Here is a 27,258-nt window from a genome sequence, read left to right as displayed (position 1 = left end):
AAAAACTTAACCTGAAGGATGTCTTTGAAAGCCAAGATATTTTGGACAGAATGAGCTTTATGTTTATATAGATTTTTTTTTCTTTATTGCAAATACAAAAATCTTTTTCATATCCCAGGAACCCTAAAATTATAGTTTCAGTCTTTCACCTAAGACTTAGCTTGTTAGAAATAAACCTGCATGTATTAGGAAAAATAAATATTTTTAAATTTGCTTGCATATTGAGTAGTTAATAACTTCTTCTGTGGACAGAGAGGCTTTTAGTATAAAAGCATTTATTTGGGTAACACAGTTTGTTACCTGCTACAAAAGATTTGAAAATGTGGCTGTGAATATCAAAATTGTAAATAAAGTTTTATTGTATCTAACTTGATTCTCTTGATGTTTGTGCTGGCTTAAAAGAATTATAAACTGTTTCAGTCACTCCTGTCCTTTAAGAAATACAGGTATTATTTGAACTGGGCTGTAGAATGTATAATGCTTAGTATCATCATTATGTGTTAAGGATAATTAGACTCTCTTCTATAAACCTTATTCAAATGGGATCTGCAAAACTTTCTCCAAATTAGAAAGGTCTTCATAACTTCATAGAGCAGAGAAGAGGAGAATGTTAACAACTATCTCAATTCTGAATGTGTTTTGTTTTGTATCTGTGTGAAAGAGTATCTAGTATGCCTCTAAACACAATCATTTGTTGTTTGGGTGTTGGGTTTTTTGTTACTCTTTTTTTTTTTTTACTTTGGACTAAATTTGAACTTCTGGAACCTAAGCAATAAGTTAAAAATACTATTAATATTTTGCATATGTAGGGGTTTTTTAAAATAAAATCCCCTTTGCCTTACAGGTCCACTGCATATATGTAATCGATAGAAATGGCAAAATAATTTTGAGGCACTAGTTTTTGACTGGTTGTATCATGTATGTTTGTTTGGAGAGAAAACTTTGTTCTTTAGCTTTTTACATTTTATTTGGAGAGCTGCTTTTGCACATATATAGTTGTGAGCAAAAGAAGAAAAATGTGTCAAACTTGCTATGAGATCTTTTATCAAGTTAGTTTTTAGAGCTCTTTGAGTTGTTTCATAATTTACTTACCAGCTTTTTTTTTTTTTCACTCTATAGTGACAGAAATAGTTTGGACTTCTAGTTGTATTTACAGTTTTTGCTATGGAAAGATGTTACCTTAAAACAGTAAAGTAACATCCTTGTGGATTAGTCCTAAGCTGCTTTTGTTTTCTTGCTCTGTAAGTCCTTCACCTCATCTAGGGTCCTTATTAGGATGAATCTGATTTTGATATTGGTACTTCTCAATAACATACATAGGTTTATTTCCATCTTGCTTACTAATCACATGATGAAGAATAGTTATTAATTGTGCAAGCCTATTTATAGTTTATCACTTTTTTTTGTCACTGAAAGTACCAGGGGAACATTTCTCTTCTTCTTGTAATGTAAATATGCATTTATGATGATGCCACAGGTCTGATGCTGCCCTTCTTTCCTGTCAGCTAGCTGAAATTGTTTTGAAACCTGTCAGTCTGCTAGTACAGCACTACTTGTGTTAGGAGGATGGAAGTTCAAGTAGAGAAGCTTGTAGAAGTGCATATCTTACAGAATGAAGGCTTGGTTTTAATTGTTATTTCAGTGGAGTTAATGAAATTTTTTGCTTTAATTAGTGTGCAAAACAACATATTCAAAACAAGGTTAACTAGTTCTGTGTTTTAAATTCCTTTCTGTCCCTCACTGTGCTCCAATGAAGTAATACGTTAACTGTGTATTTGTCTGGCACAAGCAAAATCTTGAGCTGCTTGTGAAAGTGTTCTTATACCTAAAGACAAGGATTAGTAAAATATAAATTAGCTACATTTTGTATTGTTGCTGTTTTGCTTTTAAAAGACACTGCTGTGACCATATTGGCAGAGTGAAATACCTCTAAGGTATTTCAAGGACCCTCTGCTTCTTGCTGATAAAAGTTACTTCTAGACCTTTTTGGAGATAGGTGTTAACATTTGACCTTAAGTTTTTCCTTTCTTTGGAGGCAGCCCTCTGAGTCTAGGATCTCCCTTCCACCTTTTGTTGTTTGTATTCTTAGTCTTACAGGGTTTTTTTCTGATTCCAGCCATTTTTATTAAATTTACATATTCTGTGGTAGAAATAAGCCAAAGACTTTGAAAAAACATTAAACAGCTTTCCTGCTTCAGCCTGCAGAAACATCCTGTAGTTTCTCTTGCTGATAGTGAAGAGATTACTGAATAAAAATAAAAAACATTGAGCATTCTCCTCTTTGAACATTTGTACTTCTGTTAATTCTCTAGTTGCAAGATCTGAATATTTTCCACCCTGCTCACACAAATGTAGTAATAATTCATATAGAATATCCTGAGATGCAATTATTTTTAAATTATCATATCTGTTGGTGGTAGTATGTCCAAGTCAATGTATCTCTGTAGGATGTGATTATACTACTTCAGTTACAATAAAATTATATTTTAATTTGGAATTCGTTGAAGAGAGAAATATTATAGAATAGTTTTATATAAGAATTATTGTATTCTAAGAGTGTATTTACCATATCAGACCAGCTCAAATTCTGATTTAAGGTGAAGAAGAGATTTTAAAAGCTACTTCAGAGTGTGTCCCTTAACTAATCCTTGAAAGAAGCAAAATGTAATATTTCTTCAGGCTACAGTCAGGAATTGTTTATATATTAGTAATTTAAGTGTGCTCCAAATGTTTATGGAAACTGAGGCTAAGTGTCATGAAGCCAGTCAGTTTTAGTAAATCATCTTTTCTTGCAAACTGCTTGGTAAGAGTGATCTCAGGAATAGTTTCCAGTTTTATATGGAAGAAGATTGCTCCTTGGCATCAGCCTATGTTGTGCTCAGGACTCATGGCATATTCATTATTGCAGGTGAGTGTTCTAGCACATGGGAATGTTCCTGAGCACTGCTTACTTTCCAAATACTTATATGCGTTTAGCTATCACTGACGTAGTCAAGGGAATGTAGCAGTTCTCCTAGGAGAGATCAGAAATATTAGGACCCCTCAGTTTGCAGGGACTGGGGACAAGGAGGGGGGAATTGCCAAGGCTTAAAAAAGTATTGAAGGAGGTGGGTGAAATTTACTCAGAACTGTTTTTCGGCAAATCCCATGGTAGAGAAACTAGGGAACATGGAATTAGTAGGAGATAGTTTTAAAATGTCTAAAAAAGTAAACTTCAGGAACTTGCTGCCATAGGAAGTTGTGGAGGCAATTCAAATTGTAAGTGAACTCAAAAATTTAGGCAAACTTATGGACAATGACAGAGTCCAGTATGGGACTGCAGGAAGTGGCCTGGCTCACTTACTCCCCTTTAACTGCATCTCAGTTGATGCAGTAGAGTCAAAGTGCTGGGCTGGACGGACTGCTGACCTGGTCTGCTGCCCCAGACCTTCAGCACATTTCCTGTGCTTTTAATGGTCTTGAGCCACTGCCTGAGTTCAAACAGCAATTTCAGGAAAAGCATACTGAGCTTTCTAATGTTTGGCATGATTAGTTTTGTTAGGAGGATGGTCTTTGCCAATCTGGGCAACTTAATTAAACTACTACAAAGCTTAGTATGTTGCTCATTTGGTTTGGATTTATCTTCTAAAATAGCCTTTGTAGAATAAATTAAATACTATTCAAAAGTATGAGATTTTACTGTTTAAACCTGACAGTCTTTGGCAACTGATGTTATAAGTATTTCAAACTTTAGCCATTTGGCTGGTTATTGTGTTTTATTTATGCAATATTTTAGCATAAATGTGTAGCTGCACTCTTGTATTGTCAGACTGTATGTTAGCCTCTGGAAAGAGATTTTGTACTGTTTTTCATCAGGAACTGTATTGAGGTCGTGTGGATCATCTTTAAATAACTGTTTAAAGGAAAAAATTTATAGTCCCAGTGGAAATGACACAGAACTAGTTTTTGACCTAGTACTCCAATTTCTTAATGGCAATGCCTTAACATGTTTTGATTCAAAAACATGTTGAGTCAAAGTTCTGTTAACATTGAGAAATTACACTTTTAAATTTTATTAGGTTCTGTTATGGTTGGTTATGCTTTAAAAGGGTTTGTAGGATTCTTGGCTTTTATCAAAGCCTCAGTGTCCTAAGTTCACATAATTTTGTTAAGCTTGAGAAGTCCTTAATTAGTGTTTTGTTGATTTAGTAAGAGAAATGGCATTTGAAAAGTGCCCATGTTAAAGGTTACTCCCACTGAGACTGACATATCAGAAATGAGTCTTTAGGTGCTGTGAGTAAAGCAACAGAATTTGTCACAAAATGATTGATGCATAAGAGAGTCTGAACCATCAGATTTTTCCAAAGCTTTTCACTCAGTTTAAGCCAACATAAATATTTTGCCCAGAAAAGGAAGGAGATCAACTCATCCACTCCTATATCTCTCCTTTGTCACATTCTGAAGGTGATGATAGCCAGTTGTTAAAAAGCTACCTTAAAACTCTTCTGAATAAACTCTAGCAATACAATATTTTCTGAAGACCTTTAAGTCTTATTTGAAGTTCATTACTAAAAACATCTTGTCCTAAGTTTAGATTATATTATGAATGCTAGCTGTTAGTTATAATTTTATATTAGGGCACACTTCAGAAGATCTGGAAAATTTATTAACATGATAAAATGTAAATAGTGATATAGTTCATTGTTTCTTCTCAAAGAGCCTAAAACTTCTGGAAAAAACATGTGAAACAACTAAAAATAGTGGGTTTTAAGTGCATGCTCAAAGCTGAGCTAAATCGGTGTTGAGTCACACAGTCCAAGCTTGAAAATGTGAGTGTCTATCATATCTCATCAAAGTTGCAGCTATGTTAGAGTAGAACTTGCCATCTTTTCATTAATTTGTGAAATTGCTCTACCAGAAGGGGAGGAATTAATGTGATTTCTGCCTTCTCTTTTCTCCTTTTCATTTCTCTCTGGTATCCTAAAATGAGTAACACTCAAGTTTCCTGGTTTGTTTTGGGTTTGTTTGTTTGTTTGTTTGTTTTTTGTAAACATAACAAATTTTCTTTTAACAATTTAACAAAGTAAATTTTTGTCCATAATGCTTAAGAGTCATGTTTATAAGGATTTCTCTGCCTTTGATTCGTACGAGGAGGAGGACATAGGCTTCATTTAGACATGTGCAAGCAAGACTGAAGAAAAATGTGACCAGAAATTATGAAATGAACCTGCTCTTCTGCTTTTTTCTCCCCTCCTTTGTTCATAATTTTAGCTAGGTGTTTCATGTTTACAAGCTTTTTTCTCACAGAAAGGCAGGATTCAAATAAGAATACAGAAATCTAAAATGGTTAACAGGCTTCTTCTTTGGTACGTCAGACTTCCTCTGTTTATTTTGGCTGATAAGCGTGCTTTGCTATCATTTCTGCATTGCTTGGGTTTACAAAATTAGGATAACCAGCTTTCCACAAATAAAATTATACATATTGTTTCATGCTGGGCATCTGGTGCACTTACTTTGTCATGACTTCTAATAATGTTTCATCGTTAATGAATGTACAAACATTCTTGGGTCGTGTAAAGAAGGAAATGACACAGTATTTTCCGTATGTTGAAAGCTGTTTGTTGGGTGGTTGATGAAAATTCAAACACTGGGAATTCTAGGCTTCTTTCTGGAAATTTATGTAATGGTTTGATTAATGTTGAAGTTAATGCAATTTGTTGAAATAATTTAAGCTGTACAAATAGCTTTTTAATTATACTAAGCAGTTGAGAAAATAAAATTTGTACAGATACTGTTTTACTTGTTATTCTCTCCTTCTTTGAAAAATGTTTGTTTAAAAATATCTGTGCTTGTTCTTGCTCTTATCTCTTTCTCTGTGAGATGAAGGCAGCAAGCAATGTTAAGTGAAAAATAATGTATTTACTAACTGGAAAAAAAATGTTTTTTTCCCAGTAAAACTTTTTTTTCCTTTTTTTTGCACATACCAGCCTTTTGTAACATATTCCTATGTAATGGTTGTAAACACTCTTTTATTTTTAAGGTTATTCTTGTGCAAGTTAATCCAGGGGAAACATTTACAATAAGAAGAGAAGATGGACAGTATCAGTGCATTACAGGTAAAGCTGATAAATTTATTTTAATATTTCCTGAGCCTGAATCAGGATTAATAAAAGGCAATTTGTGGTGTTGAAAGTAAAAGACTGACAGAACTTATTTTAAATACAAGAGCTGTTTAAAGACCTAAAATACTATATTCTAAGCATCATTGGATTTAGATTTCCCTACCATAAACAAAGTACTTTTCCCTATATTAGATGAAATTAAATTTCTTGGGGAGGGGAAGGGGGGGAACATTTTCAGCTTGCAAAGCAAACAGGGAAATGCTGTTATAGCAACTTCTGACTAACCTCATTTATTGCACAGACCTCAAATCAAAAGCTACAGTTGTTAATATGGTTTGAGGAGGATTTTTTTTTTATTTTTAGCTGTCATGTGGACATTGTTTCCCACTACTAGTTTCTCGTCTCTGTGGGCCAAATTGTGTTACTTCTGAGTTCTGACAAGTGCAGCTTCAAAATACAGATGCTTCAGCTAAGTGTAGCACCCCCTTATGCAATGGTCAGTTTGAGTATTGTTTTCTATTCTGAATGTCAGGAGCTACCAGTTAAGCATCTCTACAAGAGGTACCAGAAGAAATGAGCAGTCAGCTATTGCTGTTTAGAATACCATTTTACTGTGTTAAGAGAGTATCCGCAGGTTCAGCTATGGGATCAAATTTTTACTCACTGTCTTCTGGGCCAGTGAATCCTACCTTCTTTTTTTTTCTCAATGTTGGCCCAGCTTCAACAGGTACTGTTCTGGGAATTTGAAGCAAGTGTTTTCATCTCCTTTCCCTCTTCTCTCCAATCTGAGAAGAATCAAAAGGTCTGGTTTCCAGTGTCATAGGCAGGTCCTTTGGCTACAAAATAACCTATTAAAAGGTTGAATCATAATTAGGTTTATATTGACAGTTCTTGAAGTTTACGCGTCTGTTAACACCGTATTTCAAAACTTTGTGCTGATTGCATGGTATTGTTGCATCCTTTGAGCCACAAATGAATCAGTGCTGCAGCTCATGGTTCTATAGGGCTTATTTGAAACATGATATGTAATAATTACTTGGCAGTACCTGAGGGGAACATAGTGAATTTTGTCTTGCAATTCAAGTTAAAGAACAGATAAGATGTATTTTGTTTCTAGTGCACAAAATACTGAGGAGAGTGCCATGTATTGCATGTTTGCTTCTGATTTTTAGTTTATCAAATGGGCTTAGTGGTGGGGAATTAATTGACACTTTCCTTGCATGATCACCTTCAAAGCAGGAAGCGTTTAATGAACTGCAAAAATATTGAGATCATATCTTTATAGATACACTCTAACCTTTCATGGTAAAGCTTTTATCCTTGCCTAGTCCTGCTTGCTTTCCAAGGAGGCAGCTCACCATTGTGATTTGATTCAGCTGTGGATTTCTTCATGCTTTAAATATGAAAGTGAGCATGAGCAGTTATTAGGCAGTTGTTCCTGGGACTCACTAAGTGTAAGCTGAGGTACAGTATTTACAACTTTCCTGAAAGGTGCTAGTGGCAATCTAGAAACCTACCTCCCAGATCAGTTCCAAAGCTTTTGCAAACCTCCTGTCACATAAACATTCTCCTTGTCCTTCCTCCTTCCTGGAGATGAAATTGTGGCTTACATTTGGTAGTTAAATAGGGAGCATAAAGATTTTTTCATATCTGTACATTCACTAATCTTGGTACAGAATCCGAGTTGCACATGATCTTGTGAATATTGCTTTTCTGGTCTATTCTTGCCACTCTTGAGACATTTCTGTGTTTTGAGTGCTATGCCAATGGATCTTTCCACCTTTTGGTTTGTTGGGTCTATCTGGCTTAATAATTGATGCTGTAGCTTTTTTCATTATATGTATTGCAAGTAATGAGGAGTGTCTACTGTCCTGTTTTCTGTGTAGAGATTTGTATAAAGTGAACAATCTCAGATGGTGTAAGCTGTAGAGAGTAATTCGGTATTGGTGGTCCTTTTTGTTCCGCTACAACTTCTCAAACATAGTTTGCCCTTGGCTTGTCTACAAAATGAATGACCAGTCTGCAAAATGAGTTACAACTGCAGGAGTCTTACTGCATTGTCTCTAAAGAAAGAAAGCTCACACTAGTTCCTTGGTTGTTTCTTCATTGTATGCACTCAGTTATTAGGTGAAATCGAAGTTAAAGATGCAGAAATGTATAATGAGAATGGTTTGGATAAATGTACACAGATGCTTATCTTAAAAAAGGCATGAAGAAGGCCAAGGTGACTGAAATTTAGTGGAGATGCAATCAGTGGGAAGTTAATTTAGTCATTATAATGTTTCTTAATGCTTTTCAAATCTAGTTTTTCCTGTAAATATTTACCCATCTTTATACCCTTTTCTGAATGTATTAATTTAAAAGTCTCTGCAAAAGCACATATGCAGCTTTTTCATGAATGTACTATATATAAAATTGAAATTATGTAAGTACAGTGCTAAAATGAGAGATTGGAAGTTGAGAAGTAGTGAGCTGCTTCTGGATTCCCAGTAGAAGCGCAGACAGCCAGATACATTAGTTTGGATGATTTGGTAAGTCTCGCTTCCTTGGATAATTGTGGATTTCTCTTGTGCTTGGTTGCTGGTCAGTTCACCTTGAGATTGTGCTGTCTGCTGAAGTCAATGTGAATTGTTAATAAACCTAACCATAATGTTAATTGTATTATCTTGCATCATATATTTGTCTGTTGGAAACATTGAGATGCTCCGTCAATCTTTGTGCTGCTCTTGTCAGATATTCTATTTGTAAAGAGAACTATCTTACTTTGGCGACACTATACATAGGGTAGAACTTCTCAACCTGAAAATAATGAGTCAGAGTCTCTTCAGGAGAAAAGATAGGTGTGACTAAAGTGACTGTTTAGAGCTGTCCTTGAATCAATGAAGTAATGAAAACTTAAAGCACTAATTAATGGAGAAACAAACAGTGCTTTTTCTGTGAGCCTCACTTCTGAAGAAAATGCTGCATTTACACACAGGTCTTTGTATTGACTTACCATCTATTTGCTGGTATAGCTCTCAGATGATCTGTAAAGCCTTGACTGTTTTGGAACTACATTAAGCGAGTAAAGAAGTGGCTTCTTAATGTGGGCCTCTTCCATGGGAGTTAAGATGGGGTGAAAATGCACCTAAGAATATTTCCAGGTTTGAACTCTCTAAGGATGGCAAAAGAGCAATGATGGTTAAGGCACCTTTTATCCTTAGTGAATCCTATTACTTTATTTTGGTGGAGTTTTGATGACTTAAAATAATGTGTGTGTTTTATTCTTTATTTCTGTAGAATAAGAAGCGTGATTACTTTATATTTCTGTAGTTAGCACTATTGGATCATAATTGTTTTTATGTTGTATGTATTTTGACCTAAATACAGCTTTGAGTGAGCATTTCTGAGTGCCAATGGCCATTTTTTCTGATTTTATTAAGGATTTACTTTGCCTGCATTGGGATTTGTCTGATGGTGATGACTTCTACTCCCCCTTGATGCAACTTCAGTTTATGCCATTTGTCAGTCTCTAACTAAAAACTCTGTGTTTTTCTTGCTAGATAGATAGGAAGACATCTATGTATCCATGTGTTAGACCAAAATGTTTATTTTCAAAAGAGCTCTTTTAAATTTATGAAAATTTTCTCACATTCTAGAAGTACACAGACTTCTCTGGAAACCTTCCTTAAGCCAAGATTTTCTTCTGTTAAAATGAAATAATCAGCTACATTACAGTGATTCAGAAAACCAGGTTTGAAATGTATGAATGGGCTCTCTTTGTAGAAGTGAATTACTGCAGATCACTCATTCATGAATTCTTCCTATTGCAGAATAAATGAATGAAGATGACTCATCTTGAGCACATTTTATAACAGTCCCAAGTTACAGCTAAAGGCTATTAAATGTTACTTGACATAATAAGAGAGACCATGTTCTATATGTCTCTGCAAAGGAAAATTGCCATTTTCATAATAGAATAAGAAGACTTATGTAAATTAGAATGAGTCATAAATACTCCATGCTTTGAAATTAAATGAAGTATCAGTATTAAGGTTAGTTTCTGGGATAAAAGTTAAGCAAGCTTAACCTGATTTTTTCTCTTGAAATAAGAAATGCAATACTTCTGAAAAGTATTTTCAAGGAAGCCAAGAGGAGAAGAAGATACATCAGTTCTGAGACTGCAGTAGTGAAACACAAACTTTAATTGATTCTAAGACTAACTTCAGCTTTGCAACACCAAACCTGCCCATTATCCAGAATATTGTGTGAATAAAGCTGTTAGAGAATCATAGAATGGTTTGGGTTGGAAGGGACCTTCAAAGGTCATCTAGTTCAAACCTGACATGGGCAGGGGCACCTTTCACTAGACCAAGTTTCTCAGTGCTCCATCCAGTCTGGCCTCAGACACTGTCAGGGATGGGGCATCCGCAGCTTCTCTGGGCAACCTGTGCCAGTGCCTCACCACCGTCATAAAAGTTTCTTTCTTATATCTGATCTACTCTCAGTTTAAAACCATTACCCCTTGGCCTGTAACAACAGGCCCTGGTAAAAAGTCTTTCCCCATCTATTTTTTAAACCCCCTTTATATACTCAAAGGCAGCATTAAGGTGTTCCCAGTACCTTCTGTTCTCCAGGCTGAAAAACCCCAACTCTCTCAGCCTGTCTTCTAGGAGAGATGCTCCAGCCTTCCAACCATTTTTGTGACCTCTATGGACCTGCTCCAACAATCCATGTCTGTCTTGTGCTGAGGAACCCAGTACTCCAGGGAGGGTCTCACAAGAGCAGAGCAGAGGGGCAGAATCACCTCCCTCAACCTGCTGGCCATGCTGCTATTGATGCAGCCCAGGGTATGATTGGATTTCTGGGCTGCAAGTACACATTGTCAGCTTGTGTCTAGTTTTTCATCCACCAGTATCCCCAAGTCCTCTGGAGGACTGCTCTTAATCTATTATCTACTGTTTTCTGCTGTCAGATTTTGTGTGGTTTTGTTTACAGATAGCATTTGAGCAGCCAAACTGAACATCTTGAAATCCAAGCTGCTATTTAAGTATATTTGAACCAAAAAACCCCCTAGATTTATCTTGTTCTCATATCATCTGGTGCTTTAGTGTTGAGTTTTATTTAAAACTAATATTGGAGGTTGTTAAAGACTATCCTAAATTCTGTACAAGTTGCCACAGACCCCTCAGAATGAACTTTATTAGTTGCTAATGGTCACTGGGAGATGATTCTCTCACAAGACCACCACTTTTTATTATCAAATACTAAACCACTGTGTTAAGTGGAGGATTTGTGCACAGTCATTCTGTGGTGATTTTGGAATGTACAGGGATACCTGACACTGCAGTAGTGATCCTATATGTTGCCTTTAAGGGTGACATCACCTCTAGAAATACCATATCTTGTTTGTTAAATTACTTAGTATCCACTTTAGCACTGGGCTAAGTTTAGAAATAAAAGAATGTTTATTTAAATACACAGCTCTCTAGTAATGGAACAAACTAGCAAAAGCAATAAAACTGTTAACAGGAGTTCTCTCTTTGAGCATCTCTAGTCTTCTAGGTAGCTTAAGAACCTGGATAATGAACTCCTTACTAAGGAGTAAACCTGGATGAGTATTACAAAGTTCTAGTCTTCGGTTTACCTGCTCCTGTTAAGAATAGCTTACCGAAGCCACCCAGAGAAGCTGCTCTAGGTAATCTTTCTTTTCTTTCTGTAGCCCAAAAAGAAACTAGTTCTTTATCCTTGTTTCCATTTACCTGTTTCTCGTTTCAACTGAAATGTTGCATGATGACATGTGTAAGTTAATTTGCCTTCCTTATCATCTTCAATGATACTTTGCAGCTTTTCTCCACTGTAGCCTTCTGAAAACACATATACAAACTTTTATACATCAGTTTATTTAAAAAAAAAACCTCAAAACAACCCCACCCTAAATGGTAAATAATCTCAGTTGTCTTCTCCATTCCTTCTGTGTCAATGCTGTAGAAGACTGAACATGTTATGTGAGGCTGAAACTGGATATGGATACTTAGATTAACATCCTCTTCTACATATTAATTTTAGGATCTCCATCGGAAGTATTCAGAGGGCCTTCATAAGAGGCATTGAGGGAAGCTAAGACAAGTCAGCTGAAAGTATAGGGTCACAGCAAGCTACAGTGACTTACAGCTACTTAACTCTTGGTTGAGAATGTCCTTGTAGAGGGTCAGAGCTGAGTCTAGGGGTAGCTTAACTTTAAAGCACCTCTGTTTGGAAATTACCTTCAATATACACAATTTAATAATTGTTTCATAGATTTTTTTATTTCTTGGTATCTGCAGTCAAACTAAAGATAGTAAGAATCTTAGGATTGGTCAGCTATGTGGGAGTATGACTGCAGAGGAGACATAGTTCTGTTTTGTGTTGCAATGAAATGATGAGAGAAAGTGGCTGCAAAGCATGGTTGTAGCAGCTTGATTTGGAGCTGTCTCATTCTGAAATAATTTTAAGTAGGACCTGCTCTTTTTATACCTTAGACTGATAAACAGAGTGCAAATATTGTCAAAGACTTAACCCTTCTGCGTTTTACAAAAGGTGTTAATTCAAATGTCTTTCACAATGTTGATTGTAGTATGTTTTAGGGAAAACATAGTTTTTCTGCCATTGATTTCTATTTAAAATGTGTTAAATAGATTCAGTTTCTTTATATGGACAAAACGTATCTATAACATTTTTGCCTTAGCTGTTTTCTCATTCTTCTATTAGACATTTTTCTAACTTCTGTCTTATTTCATTTTGAGATGTGAATGAGTTCATAACATACTATATTCATCATAAGGTGTTCAGTCAGGTTCTCCTTTTCCCCTTTGATTTTCCTTTATATACAGATCAGTTAACCTTCCCTGGTATACTGCACACTGCAAAGTCAGCCTGACTCTAGGAAGGTTCTGGAGACATTTGTCTGAAATATCAGTTCTTGAGCTGCATACTGAAGGCATCTAATTTTAGGTGTCTAAATGTATGTTTCTATATGTGGCCTGGGATCTAAGCTCCCATTTGAAACTAGTGAAGATTTAGTCACTAGCTGTAGTACACTCAGTGCTTTTCAGCTGACATCAGTTTGCACTCAATAGCTCTCCAAGCTCCGCTGTCTGTACCAAGTAGATCTCCACTTGCTATAATGGGAGTTTAAAGTCCTAACTTGCATGCAAACACGTAATTTTAGATACCTAAATGAGGTGTCTCCATTGTGGAGCTAAAGCCTGACTGTTATAAGCTGAAATAAATAAGGTTACATCCTGAAGATGCCTCATTTGGGTGTGTTGATTCACAGTTGTACGCACAGTGAATGTCTTTATCTTCGAGCATTTGAACTCTTTGAGCTCATCCATTTCTGTTAGCATCTAACATCTGGTCTTACATGGAGGGTACTGGTACTTGGAGGTGCATGGTGAGAAGGGAGTGACAGCCCCGAGTTACAGCTAAGAATAACCCTAAAACTTGGTTTCCATGTCTCTAGTTAGGCATGTCTAGCTCACAGGGCTGTGAAGTATTAACTTAAACTGCTGAGATGCAGGTGCTACTGTTGCCTGAGTCTGGAATCAGTTGGATGAGCCTTGTATAAAGCATGTTAAGCTTGACAGGCCTGCATCTGGCAATATTATAATAGTCCTGTGGCATTGCAGTCAGTTAGTCTGGTTTGTTGCCTGACTATGCTGTCGATGGGGAAAAAATAGCCCTGTATTACTTGCTTTATGGGAGGAAAAGAGGAGAAAATTTATGTAGGATCTCTTCTTGGTTTCTAGTGTAAGTAGAAAGTTTGTCTAATGTAAGCAGTTAGTGGTTTGAACTAAATCAAAAATCAGAGATGCAGGCATTTTACTTAGTATTGTCACTTAATGTGCTAACATTTAGCATAACTTACACTGGTAGCATTTTCTATATCTTGATTGGATGCAACCTAGTTGATTGAAATAATAAAGATTCATGAAGATTGCTTATTAAATAGAGGAAGAAGTTTCTTAATTTCATTATCTGATTATTTAAAAGCAAATGGAGCTTTTATTTTATAGAAACACAAACTTAATGTTTTTAAGTGGACTTTGTACTGAGTTTCGTAAAAATGGAGAGGCTAGAACTTTGTGCATAAAGGACTTTTGCTAGATTCTCTTTCACCACTGTGTACAGTATGAGTACATGCTGGTGGGTCACCTGTTGGCAAATGCTACAGATTTTTAGATGAGACCCCAGGAAAGTTTTTATAGTTCACCCCGTGAGATTAAGGTTTTATTGCTAAATTCTTGATGTATAGCTGTAGCTGTCAAAGCATTCAAATTTTTATCACAGAATTACTGTTAATAAGAAATAGCTTTGAATTAACTTGATTTACTCTTGTCTTATTTGTACTTCAAAAAGTAGTCATGCCTGCCTTATCTTGTGAACCCCTGTCAAGCACTTGGTAGTTGTGAAGGGTGGCAGACAAACTGGGAAGGAAAACAATCTTCCTGGTTGTGGAGCAGCTCTCCTGGCCATTGTTTTTTCAGAGTTCCTCAAAACAGAGCAGGTTCCTCATACATGCCCAGGCTGCCACAGCCATGCCAGCAGTTTACAGGGTCTGACATTGCTCTGCCTCCATGCTTTCTCTGGTGCCAGAAGTTCTTGAGTAACCAGAGGGCCAAGGCAGCAGTGGGAAGAGACCAGGAGGTTAGTCTCCCTTTCCTTAATTTTCGCCCATGCAAGGCTACTGAGTTGTCTGCGTAGATCCAGGTACACTTTTCTCCCAAGAATGTTGTATCTAACTATGTGTTGCAACTTTGAATCCAGGGATTTTCTAATTCTGTTCTTAGTTAGCTTTTTTCCCTAATGGATGAATCAGCAGCACATGGCTTGATAGATATGGCTGTGCATGTGTTATTAATAGTAAATTAATAGTTGTCTTTTTTTTGACTGTCTGTGAAATGACTGAGGTTTTGTCAGCTTGCATGAGTTACATGATCATGACATTCTTCAACTATATTTAAAATCATGGTAATAAAACTTCCTTTCCCCTTCTTCCTTTTGCAGACATGCAGCAATCTGTTTTACATCTAAGGCAGTTTATTATCCAAATGAGGGAAAGAAAGAAGATGCAGAAGATAACAAGGCCATTACAAACATATAGCCTAGCTGTGCACAAACATAAACAGCTCCAGTGTAATGTGAGTTAAAGACCAGTTACAAGCTGTGTAAGTTCAGCCACTTAAAGCCATTAAGAAACAATGTAATCACATGAGGTTTCAAACAAAGTTAGAAGGACCAAATTCACTGGTAGTAAATACAGCTATATATGGTGCTGTTCTTTCTTGTTTCTTTTTGCCAAAGAAAAGCTCTTTTTCACACTTCAAATGGCTTTCCAGTTGTCCTTCTAGAAAAAACAGTTGTCTAGAGCAGGTGCCCTAGGACACCATCCAAAGAGCCTCAGGTTTTTTCAAATGACTGTACAGCACCCAATAACTTGTAGATGGGTCTCAGGTTCATGGATTTGGAGCTACTAGAGAAGCTGACTACATTTTGCTTCCCTTTTGATTAATCAGCTGTTCTGTGAGGATATGGTTCATCTCCTTTGCCTGTTCTCAATTTGTTTTCCCCATAGCCCATTCTTCAGAAGTTTCACTTATCCTTTCCATTTGGTGCCCTATATATGGGCCATTTTCATAAATACTGTGTACTGTGTTTCCCTTGGATGATCTTGACAGCTGTATTCAAAAGTAGAAGAGATGTGCCTTCCAAGGCAGCCAAAGAAAGAGCCGCAGTAAGACCTATAAATGTCAAACCGATAGTCTATATTAATAATTCTTAAAAGGAGTTAACGTGGAATTGTAGTTTCAATAAGATGTAAGTTACTGTGAGTGGGGTAGTGAGTGTTCCCCATGATGGCCTCTTCCTAATGCAGTATTTCAACAATCCTAGAAAAATCTTACGAAATATGGACAGGTCATTTAACATCGAAGGATTGTGCTGAACAAAGACCACAAGAGGACCGTGGACTAAGACAAAGTCTCAAAGTAGGGAAAGCCATATTCCTAAAATACAACTTCAGCAAGCCAGTTCCCAAAACAAACCAAAAAACCAAAGCAAACAACCAAAGCAGGTGGAAGCAGTCAAATTCCTGGAAAGAGACAGGCAAAGAACTGGTAGGTCCAGGAGATGTAAGTTAATGATACTGCAGCCTTTTAAGAATGAAGAATGAATCAGAATGAAAGTTGAAGATGAGAAACAGAAGGACAAAGAAGTGTCTACAGAGAGCTGTCAGCCTTTCTCTTTTTCTCTGTTTTTCCCACAAGTTGCCTTTAAGATAATCTCTGGACAGATGCTATTAAAGTGAAGTGCTACTGAGTTGCATCCTCAGCTGCTTAAACTTGAAGAGATTGTACTCTGAAAGGCACCACTCTTGACAGAGTTAATTCTTATGGTTTATGCAGCAAAGAGACATCTCAGTAAAGCTCTTAAGTAGCAGGTAGATTTGGAAAATTACATGAAACATACTTAAGTTTGCCTTTATTCTTTTTGTTATACTTTCCATATATTGTATTTTGTTTCTTATTTTGTGATCAGGCAAAGATTTGTTTTGTTAGATGTACAAAAAAAGGTACTTTGACTCTTACTTAGCTTTTAAATTCAATTTAATCTGAAATCTTACTAACAAATACTGATTAGAGATGCAGAGGACTGGCATCCAGTCCTCTAGTATGAGTCTAACTTCCACTCATTTCCCTGATTTGTACTGCAGATGGATACAAGAGGACTGGCAAGCATGAGGTTTTGAGATTGATTATTGACAGTTTGATCACTTTTTACTTCTGGTCCAAGTGCTTTTCTACACAGGTTGTAAATCTGAAATGCTATCTATGTGGTCTTTTCAATTAAATATTTGTAAAAGATATATTTTTATGCTTACTACACCCTTCTAATTTTTATGCAAAGGAAGATTGCATCAGTGAGAGGAAAACATACCTTGGAAATATCCTATCTTTTCTTTTAATTGCGGCTATATACACATTAAAGTTTCCTTGCATTCCTTTCCAGCAAAGATATAACACATAGTAGACTATTCGTATGCCCACACAGCCTTATCTGTAGGTTGTTTCTCCAGTTCATCCTCTGTCAGGTTTTTAAAATGCCATCCAGAGTACTGACTTGTCCATAATAGCTTTCCAACTGCGCATTATGTTTGTGGAATTTCAGTGTGTTGTCACTTTTTCTAAGTTACTGAGCCTTGTCCTGTATCCATTATTTTTGATGGGAAAGAATCTGGTCTCATGTTGGTGACGGTAGTTAAATAGAAGGGTGCTGGATTTGGAGTTCTTTTCAGAAGCACATAAAAGTATGGTGCTGGATCATCTTTTTGTATGGCACTGTTGTGCTGCTGGGTCTGGACAAGTAGTACATTTGGAAGTAAGTGTTTCTATGCAGCTTCAGAGAGCTGGACAGAGGTCTGAAGTGCCTGGGAACATGCCACAGAGAAAAAGAGACAATGTTGGGTAAGGTTATATCTGTGTAGGATCTAGCTTTAGGGGATATGAAGGCCACTGAAAGTAGATAGAAGGACTAGAGAATGCAGGTGTAAAGAATTGCAGGTATGCAGTGGAGTCTTGAGGCCAGATACCTGCATACCTCCTTGAAAGCGTAGCACAGAATGTTTTTTGATCACTGTCTCAAAAGAGCTTCAGCAGAGTAAATACAACCTTCCCTTTTTTTTTTTTTTTTAAGTTGTAAATACTGAATGAAATAGGAAAGGATTGAATGCTAAAGCATGATGCACAGATAGCCTAGGATGTAAATATGTCCTTTCTTAAACATTCAGTCACCAATGCACTCGAGTATCTTTCAGCTAATGAGATATTCCAGAAATACTTGATGTTTCAGAAAAATTGGTCATCCAGACCAATGTATCTGTAACAGTTACTGTGATCATAAAATGCATCAGGGCAGTTGTTGCTATTGTAGCTTGAGATGTTTAGTAGCATTTTACAGGATTCTGCTGAGACTTCAACTGTAATTTGATAACTCACGTTTACAAAAGAATAAATGAAGCTGATTCCAGGTGTTGTGTAAAAGAATTATTAGGATGTTCAGGAAAATGAATATAAACAGAAAGTAAAAGAGCTTGGTTTGTTTGGCTAAAAATTAGTTTTGCTAGGAATTGGTAAGAAAACACCAGGGATTTAAAAAAAAAAAAAAAAAGAAAAATGAATGCCAGAGCTAGTGGCTGTCAAATAGTTGTGAAATGACTTTTGTCTAATTACAAGAAACCTTCTGGCTATGTAGGTGAGTAGTGCTCTAGAACAGCGGTCCAGTGGGAGACGTATGGCTAAAAGAACTGTTTTAAAATTGATCTTCATGCTTTTATGTAGAATCCATTTATGATGGATCTTGATGTATGATAGTGGGGGAGAGGAATAAAACTGCAACTGCAGGTGAATAGACTTGATTCATGAGGTATTTTCAGTCCCTGAGCCCTCACAGTCCAGCAACAGATAATACAGATCTCCTGCATCCAGGCAGTAGCGAAGCAATGAAAAGGTTTCTGCACAAAGGACACATTTACTTTCCAGCTATTAAGCAATTTTCTCATCTAGGCTTCTTAATAGAGGGATATATTGATGCATACATAATGTATAGTAAGGAACTCCACTGTATGCATCTGTCTTTTTTCCTTTCTTCTCATTTGGAATGACAGCTTTTGTATGTGTGAGTCTTAGTTGTTTCATCCCTGGCCTCTTGTTTGGCACAGGTGCATAGATTCCTAACATAGTTCTTTCTGGCTGCAAGTTAATTTTGGCTGCTGAAGCAGTGGGTATGTTACTTGCTAAAACATATTTGGTTACAGAGCAAATTGAATTTGAAGAGAACACTGCAATTGTATAGGCTTATCTTTATGTCTGGTGCCTTCTTACTGCTTTTCCAGATAGCTTTCTTTCTGGACATATTAATTAACAATGTTGAAAGCTTTTTATCAACAAAAATCTTTGTCGTAGACGCGCTTAATACTTGAGCTTACATACTTCCCCTTGTGGTAAATTGTTTGAGATTTGGAGAAAATAATTCCATGTTGAAGGGATCTGTAAATGGCTCATTGTGGAGAATCAAGGAGCTTTTGTCACATAAAACACCAAAAAGACCAAATTTTAAATTTCAAATGCTATAACAATTTAAAAGATGTGAATACAATTTTAAAAGGTCTTTATTAGTTAGCCTGAGATTATTTAATTTATTTTTTTTTTTAGCTAACACAGATCCTGAAAAACACTTTCAAATCACTTTCAATAGTAAAATGTGAGGTTTGCAGTGGGATTTGGTTGGTAGTATTCAGTGATTTGTGTGCTAGTGGAAACATTTCACTACAGAAGAGGCTGCAGGTGTTTATAGTAAGCATGGCGCCTTTCTATGTTGCTAACTTAGACTAAGAATATCAGTGCTTTTTTATGCATACTCTGATTTGGGGTTAATTCAGTATCAAATTTCTGCAAAGTTTGAAAATTCTTTTGTGTGGACTTTAAGTCATTAGCAGAACCAGAAATCTTAATCTAAACGGTGAAGTATTTATGTCAGTTGCAATGTTAAGAATTTTCAAAACCAGTAGTTTTTTAGTCAACTTTTATTTCCACTGTCTTCAGAGCATCCCCTATTGTAGCTGCATTCATAGGCTTTTCTTGTTATTAGTGAAAAGACAGAAAAGAGAACACAGAAAAGACAGAAAAATATGTCTGTGGAAAGAACTGTGCAAGGGGTCACGTTCAGGATGTTTGATTCCACCTTAGCTGTAACTTAGATTTAGCCGCAAAAGTCTCACATGCAGCCCAGGTCACCCACTGAATCAGGATCTAATCCTAGCAAGCAAACTGAATGCGTTGCTTGTCGTGTTTTAACCATGGAATTCCCTATATGCCTGTAATTGTACAAAACATAAAGCTGCAGGGGCAGTCAAAAGCCAGACATCAGAGACAGAGACAATGTAGAGACAGTATATAAAAGTTGCCTTTCTGTCTCTCCATAAAGAAAGGCTGTGTGTTTACTTGGGCTATATGATCACAAACACAGTCTGCAGCAGGAAGCTGGTTACGGCACTCGCCTGTAACCAAAGAGATCTGAGCTCTACAAGCACCACAGAATCTGAATTTGTAGCTCCCCAGTTCCAGCAGAGTCCCTTAGCCATGAGGCTCGGGGATACTCTTAAGTTAAACTTTTCTCCATGTTGTCTTTTAGAGATGGGCATCTTCACCTCAAAAAAAGATTTCAGAGGGAAAATACATGGGAAAGCAAGCTGCCTTTTTTTGCCGATATAATAGGAATTACTGTATGAGTTAGATGAAGTCTTGGGTTCTGATTCCTGTTTTAAAGGCTTGCTCTGTATTTTCCATTTAGAAGCTCTTGGATTAAAGGAATTCAGCATGTTCCATTCCACTTTCTAGTTGTCTGTCTTCAGCAGAGGTGACCTGATGATTCCATAGTCTGGTGTTCATAGCACTCTCCTAGGCAGGAGCAAGCTGTGGGGTTAGTCTGCTTGAGCATAGCACAGAATTTAGTCTACCTGCTAACTGAACAAGAGGAATCCTTTTCCTGACAGTAAGAATCCACTCTGAGAAAACTCGATGTACTCTACTGAAATTGGACAGAAGAGTGACTAGAGCAGGACTGAACCAGAGATCTGCCTGAGGGCACATGGTTTGTGCTTAATGATTTGTGTCATTCAGTATGAGGTGACTCCCTGATAAATGTGCCGAGAGTTGTCCTCTGGAGGTAGCCAGTGAATCACCCTGGTGAGGCCAAGTGTTTGGTTTAGATGCTGCAAAGTGTAAGGTGTGTGACATCAGATGTTTTCAATTTGGTCTTATGTCTCTCTTTTGTCATGTGATTCTGTATAATTTGCCTGAGGCTTCTTCCCTGCTGTTTGTGTCATGACAGAAGGATTTCACATTGCAAATGTCATCTTTTGAATTGTCAGCTTCAGGGATTGTTTTCTCCACTCATGATTTGAAACAAAACTGTGTAATAAACTGTTACTTCAAAATTTATTTCATGGTTTAGAAACCTACATGAACATTTCTTTGTGGAACTGCAGTGTTGCTAAAACTTGGTTAGTGGACTCAAGTGAACCCCTCAAATGTAGGCATAAAAATAATTGTATGCAGTCAGTGTGAAGAGAGGCAGTCCTGTAGGACTGAACTCTTTCCATTGCTTTGTATTGTTAGAGATGATCTTTTTATCTGACCAGAACAGCAAACTCACCTACTACAGGGAATTGCATCTAAGGGAGTAAAATTTCAGTGAGGCAGAGCTGTTGAGTGTGAGGGTGTTTTAAAAATCAGCAATTATCATTAACTTTTTACCTTATACTAAGAACAAGATTTAGCCCTGGTTTTGAACTCTAGAACTCCAGTTGTGGAGTCAGTGTCATATTTTTCCATCTTTCTGGCTTATCATGTAGAATACTGGATTATGGGGTTTCTGGAAAGCTGAGACAATTCATGTCCTACTAACTTCTTTTTATGTCTTCTAGTTAGGAATGACTACTCCCAAATTGGTTCCTTTAAAGAAAGATGTGGTTTGTATTTATTTTATATACTAGAAGGATTTCAGCTGCTTATAATCGTAATAATTTTTGTTCTGCTTTGATTTTATTTTAAATGGACATTGTATTTATTTATATAATTAGCTTGGAATCTAAACAGCTTGAAGGTTTTCAGTTATTAGTAGACTCCAGGGACTCGGAGTAGTACATCTTTAATGTCTGCCTTGAATTAAAAATTTGAGTTGGTCACCAAATTTTCTCTTGGCAGCCTTTTCTGATAATAATTTTTTCTAGGGTTTCTGACACTATATGTGTTGTAATAATCCCAGTTTGCTCAAACAGGTGGTTTTTTTTAAATCCACAGAGTCTTCTCTCTTATCCATACTTTTAAAATACCTTACCGTAGAATTTGGTAAAATTGTTTCAGCACTTACATGAATGCTAATGATTTCCTTAATCAATACATTACATTTGTATAGGTAATATTCAATAAATCATATTCAATTCATAGTTTGTGTATATATATACACACATACGCGTGTGTATGTGTGTATAGTAATTTGAGGAGGGGGAATATTAAAAAATCTGCACAAAGGCAGGGGAGCTTCTCTGAATGCCGGGTCTGCAACAGCAGAATGCGCCAGATAATTTTGCATTCTAGTTTTAAGGCAATGTACCTAGGTAGGTGTGCACAGAAAAAAATAACTCAGTAGTGTAACAAGTTGAATATCAGGATGCTGAAAAGGCCTTTACAAGTAATTATATTATGTAATTTCATTCTTAGCACAAGCAGGTGGTGGTGAGTGGCAAGGAAGTTGAAGTTAATGCTTGTTCCTTCCAAGATCTGTCTTCTCTGGATCAACAGACGCTTTTGTAGAAGGCACTGTCTACACACCAAGGACTGCCAACTATTGAGACTCAGTTGTGCTTTTCACCTCTTAACCACAAGTAGCTGTCAGTAGCAGTGCTTAACTTTTTAACTACCTGGTCTGCAGTGTTATACGGGGATAAAAACAAAACCACCTGGTTAGAAAAACACAAATTCTAGTGGTAACAACTGTTAGATGATTAAATTATAGTTTATCCTGAATGTTGTGAATCAAATGGAACATGATTAAGCAGTATGCACAAATATTAAGTTATTATTCTGAAAAAGTTGAGCATCAGTACTGCTCAGCATCGGTGCTAGGACATTAAGCTCTCTTTGAAGAAAAAGCTCAGCAAATATGCAATGCAGTTAGATTAGAATGAGTGCAGATTATTTTTCTTGCTAAGAATAAAAACATTTTTATCAAAGCTTCTCCATGTTAAGAATGGTATATCACATTTTACTTCCTTTGAAATGGAGTGATTTATGGTTCACCTGATATTTACATCGAGAGACTGTGGGGGAAAGAACAATTTTTTGACTTAACTCTTACACATAGTTACTAAATCATTAAGTTTGCCTAAACTGGCAAACTTAACAGAGCAATTTAACAGTCTAGGATGCACAGTACAAAGTGTGTGTTGTATTTCCACGTTAACATCTTTGTTAACTTTTTCTTTTAACAAAGTAGGATAGAGTTGGTCATTGTGCCACACAACTGCTTCAGAAAGTACATATAAAAACTCTTATTATTGGAGTATCTCAAACAACTACAATCATCTTTATGCAAGCTCCCAAGTGTAACTGTGTGTTGTGAAGTTTGCACCGTTCAAAGGCATGGACTTACAATCTCTTTTTAATCACAAAATTGCACCATGGTCATTGTTTAGAAACAGGTGAAGTAAAAGTACATTTAACATTTGAACATAGAAACCATTGTCACCTTTTTCCTTTGAAAGTACATGAGGCCATTATAAAAGAAAACTGATAGCTATATTCATGATAAAGTGCTATAGGAACCTGTCATCTCTGCACTTTGCCTATGGGAAGGAATTTCACATCCTTTTTTTTTCCTCTCCTGAATATGTATGTGTGGTTTCATGGGAAAGATCAGGATCTTATTAGGATGTAATCTTTAGAAATATTGTAGTTAGGCTTCATAGCTTTCTGTTCTTTTATCCATTATTCCAAAGTCTGTGTGGTTGAAACTGATGCTTTTCCCCCTTGCTTTTGAAAGCAACTATGATAATGTTTTATCTTCAGTGTTTCCTTGTGTGTTTCCTTGCTGCCTGCTGATAGATTTTTTTTATTATTATTATTTTTAGCCAATTAATATATTTAAATTGATGTTGCTGCTTTGTCAACTGCTGTTCCCCAGCCTTGTTGGCAAAAGTAGACAGATGGATGGGGAAGGGAAGGGATTGTTTTGTCAGGGTGAATTCAGAGCATAAGGAATATGTTAAATTGACAGCACTGCAAGCTGAAGTCTTCTGATTGCCTGTGTCCTTGCAGCATTCACAGTTCCTTCCTGTGCCTCTTCCCCAGATCAGGCCTAACAGTAAGTTCTGTGCTTGCTTCTCTTTTTTCTTATTGCTTGCTTTTATTATGTTCCACCTAGTATGTGTAAAGCTGCTGATATTATTGTAAAGTACTAATTTGGAAGTATTTTCCAGGCACAGTTTACAAGACAAATGTAGACCCATTGATGGTGGTTATTGTTACTGATTTTTGTAATTAGTTGTAGCTGTTGGAAGTCCAAAATAAAACTTTGAAGTCTTAGCCCTTAAGTAAAAGACAGAGTGGTGCAACTGTTTGTGGCATCTGGGACTATTGATTTACTGCAGCTCATCAGTGTTAGAGGGGTGTGCTGCTACGTCAGCTGTGCGCTCTATTGTTTCAGCTGCTGTGGCCTTTGTGTCTGATCCTGTCAGTGCTTGCGTCAGTGATGCATATCATCGCCTGTGTGATGTCAAAGTGTGGGTGTTCGGTTAGAGAGCCATAGTTAACCTAATGTGCTGCAGTAAATCCTGAATGCTATTTCCTCCTGGGGATAGCAGTGATTCATCACTGTTCACATTAGACTAATGCTAAGTATAGCAGTGTTCATGAGCTGCAGTATCCACATAGATTAGTATCAAAGTCATTGCAGCTTTCCAAACGCTGTGTTTGTTTGCAACCAGATCTGTTTGTGCACCCCCTTTCTTAGGTGTAAACTGATTAGCAGGTCAGCTCAAGGAAAATCCTCTGGAAGAACTAGGCCGAAGTAATTCTTTAGCACTTAATTATGCCAATTAACGTAAAAGCTTTCGGCTAAATGACTCGGATCGCAGCAGGCAATAACAGTTGGTAGATTACAGTAAAAACCGGGCCCAGGATGGCAAAGGATGCCGCTGCCCCTCGAAGGGCGGAGCGCGGGGCGCGGAGCGGCCGCGGGGCGGAGCGGGCACAGCTGCGCACCTGAGGGAGCCGCCCCGCCCCGCCTGCCGCGGCGCGCCGGGAGCAGCGCCCGCCCGGCCCGAAATGAGCGGTAAGGAGCCCGGGGCTGCGGTGAAACATGAGAGCTGCGGGCGGGCGGCCCCGCGGTGGTGCGGCAGTGGCGGATGGGGGAGAGCTGCGATGGCTGGAAAAAAAAGCCTGAGGGGCAGGAGCCGGAGCGCTGCCAGGCCCCTGTGCCGGTGACTCGCTCCCGGGCCCCGGAGGCGGTGGCTGCGGCCCCGGGGCCGCGGTGGCCCCGAGCCGTGAGGGGAGCAGGGCGCCCGTGAGCTGGGAGGCCGCAGGAGCCTGGGTGTTGTAGCGCAGGGCCGGGCGGGGAGTGCCCCGGAAGAGCATTCCCGGCCCCGGCGCTGGGAATCCGGTGTGCGCACCTTTGCCGAGCGCCTTTATGAGACCCTTAAAATGGAGCGATGCTTAATGGTTGAAATAAAAAAGAAATGGTGTATGTACTAGGCGAACGATGGCGGTGTCCTCAGGTTTTCAGGTGTTGCTATGCTTAGATCAGCTTGTCACGATCCCAGCGATGATGCAGCGCTGGTAATTTTGCCACACGTTTATGGTGGCTGTAAGGAACATAATGGGGGTTTTACAGTCTGCTCGAATAGACACGTTGGAGAACTTCACCTGCTATTGCTACAGGAAGGAGATATTCGTCCCGCTGTTGCGATTTTTAGCACAATAATAAACAGAGTGTGGGGAAACATCCTGGGTTGAGTTAAATCAACCGCAGCTGAGTTTGATGAGACATTTTTCAGTAATAAAGTAACATAGTTATGTGTTTGTTTTCTCTCCCACAATGCTTCTTTTCCGCTTATTATATAAGAGAACTTGTATACCTGAAAGTATATAGAAGATTTGAGACGTCCTCTTACGACATTCAAGTAATCAACATTCATAGTACAGTGATTTGGATTAAGTCAATTCCATTTATGCCCCATACAGAAAATTAGATGTTTGCTTAACATTAGTTCCTCATGTTGTTATCTGCTGGTACTAGATAGTGATTCTCATGTCATGGTAAAACACACCGGTTTTGTCATGCAACAGCCTGGCCAGTACCTAAAAGCGTGAAAATTACTCTTGTGGTGTATTTCACTGAAGGAGAGCCAAGATTTTCACATTAGTGAAGGAAAAAAACCAACATGTTTTTATAGCATTTTATCTCTAGATAAAATTTTGCAGGTTATAATATGCTTTCTGTCAAGAAATCAGTAATTTTACTGTAAAACCGAGTATTCATTAAAAATACATGTGAAGTCTGCCAACTTTTTGTCCCATGCTTTCCATTTTCCTGGGTGTTCCTTTGCAATCTAAGTGCATTTCACAACCACTTGGAAGTCTAATCAGGAGTAAATTAGAGTTCTTGAATATTCAAAATAATGTTTTCATTATTTCTGATACTTTAAAGTGCTAAAAATGGGATGCAATTTTTGAAGCTACTGATTTGACTCTAACGCTGCAATATTTTTTCGGGTTCGTACATTGCCTTTATGTCTTTATTTTTGTGACTACTAGGTTATGGGTATACTGAAAATGGCTTTGTGGATCAACCTTTGTACTGGATTGGAGATAACTGCTTTTTTATGTTTGTTAGAGAGATTAAAGTGCTAAGTAAGTAAGCTTTAAAAAGGTTGTTAAACAATATTCTTTTTATGTTTAAAGCAAAACAAAAAAGACAAACACAGATACTGGCTAGTTCACAGAGAAACTGGCTGTTCATGTTAGAGTTCCTTTATCCCCCAAGGACATTGTGTTCTGTAAAAATTTCAAGTAACTCTGCTCTTAATTCTCAATTTACTTGAAGCTTACATAGTTTAAAATAGTGAGCTTAGTAAAAGTGTCAGTGTTTTATATTGATTATAGAAAAACTGCAAGTAAGCAATGCAAGATACAAGTCATGTAAAATCCATCTTCTTACGTAAGAATTGAAACCATTAGTTGTTTGAATGGCAACTTAAAATGAATATGCTTCTATTGTTGTTGACCTTTTTGCATTTATTGTAAGCTAGTGCTGCAAAGCAGTTTTTTAGTTTGTCTTCTGCTGCTTTTCACTTCACTTTTGTTTCTTTTTAGCACTTCAGACTCAGGAGAAACTTTTGCTGAAACATTTTTGAGTTTCAGATGAGCAAAACTACCAGAGGAATGTTCAGATCCCAATTTATAGCTTACTGTAGTCCTTATATTCTTTGCTGTCACACAGTTCAGTTAATCATTCAGTTAAGACCTTATTGTTAAAAAGTCTCTTCACCACCTCCCACTGTTGTGTGTTAGCATTTGGTTGA

The 27,258-nt window shown here is 37.3% G+C and overlaps 1 protein-coding gene across 8 annotated transcripts in view; it reads left to right on the top strand.

Annotated features, from left to right (window-relative positions):
- FNDC3A (fibronectin type III domain containing 3A) overlaps positions 1–27,258 on the top strand; it is a 113,690-nt gene that overhangs the window by 32,778 nt on the left and 53,654 nt on the right. For 4 of the 8 annotated variants that reach the window (XM_032678016.1, XM_032678023.1, XM_032678018.1 and 1 more), the window contains one exon: positions 6,020–6,095. The exons of 1 other annotated variant lie outside the window; for it this stretch is intronic. In XM_032678016.1, the coding sequence (XP_032533907.1) occupies positions 6,020–6,095 (76 nt within the window). Of the gene's footprint in view, positions 1–6,019; positions 6,096–23,995; positions 24,042–24,919; positions 25,011–26,460; positions 26,588–27,258 lie in introns of those variants that run through there. 3 more of the 8 variants (XM_032678019.1, XM_032678021.1, XM_032678020.1) reach the window with 3 other exon arrangements.

Source organism: Chiroxiphia lanceolata, chromosome 2 (assembly GCF_009829145.1).
Source record: "Chiroxiphia lanceolata isolate bChiLan1 chromosome 2, bChiLan1.pri, whole genome shotgun sequence".
NCBI lineage: Eukaryota > Metazoa > Chordata > Aves > Passeriformes > Pipridae > Chiroxiphia > Chiroxiphia lanceolata.
The sequence above is the reverse complement of the archived record's forward strand: the minus strand, read 5'-3'. Positions and strand labels throughout refer to the sequence as shown.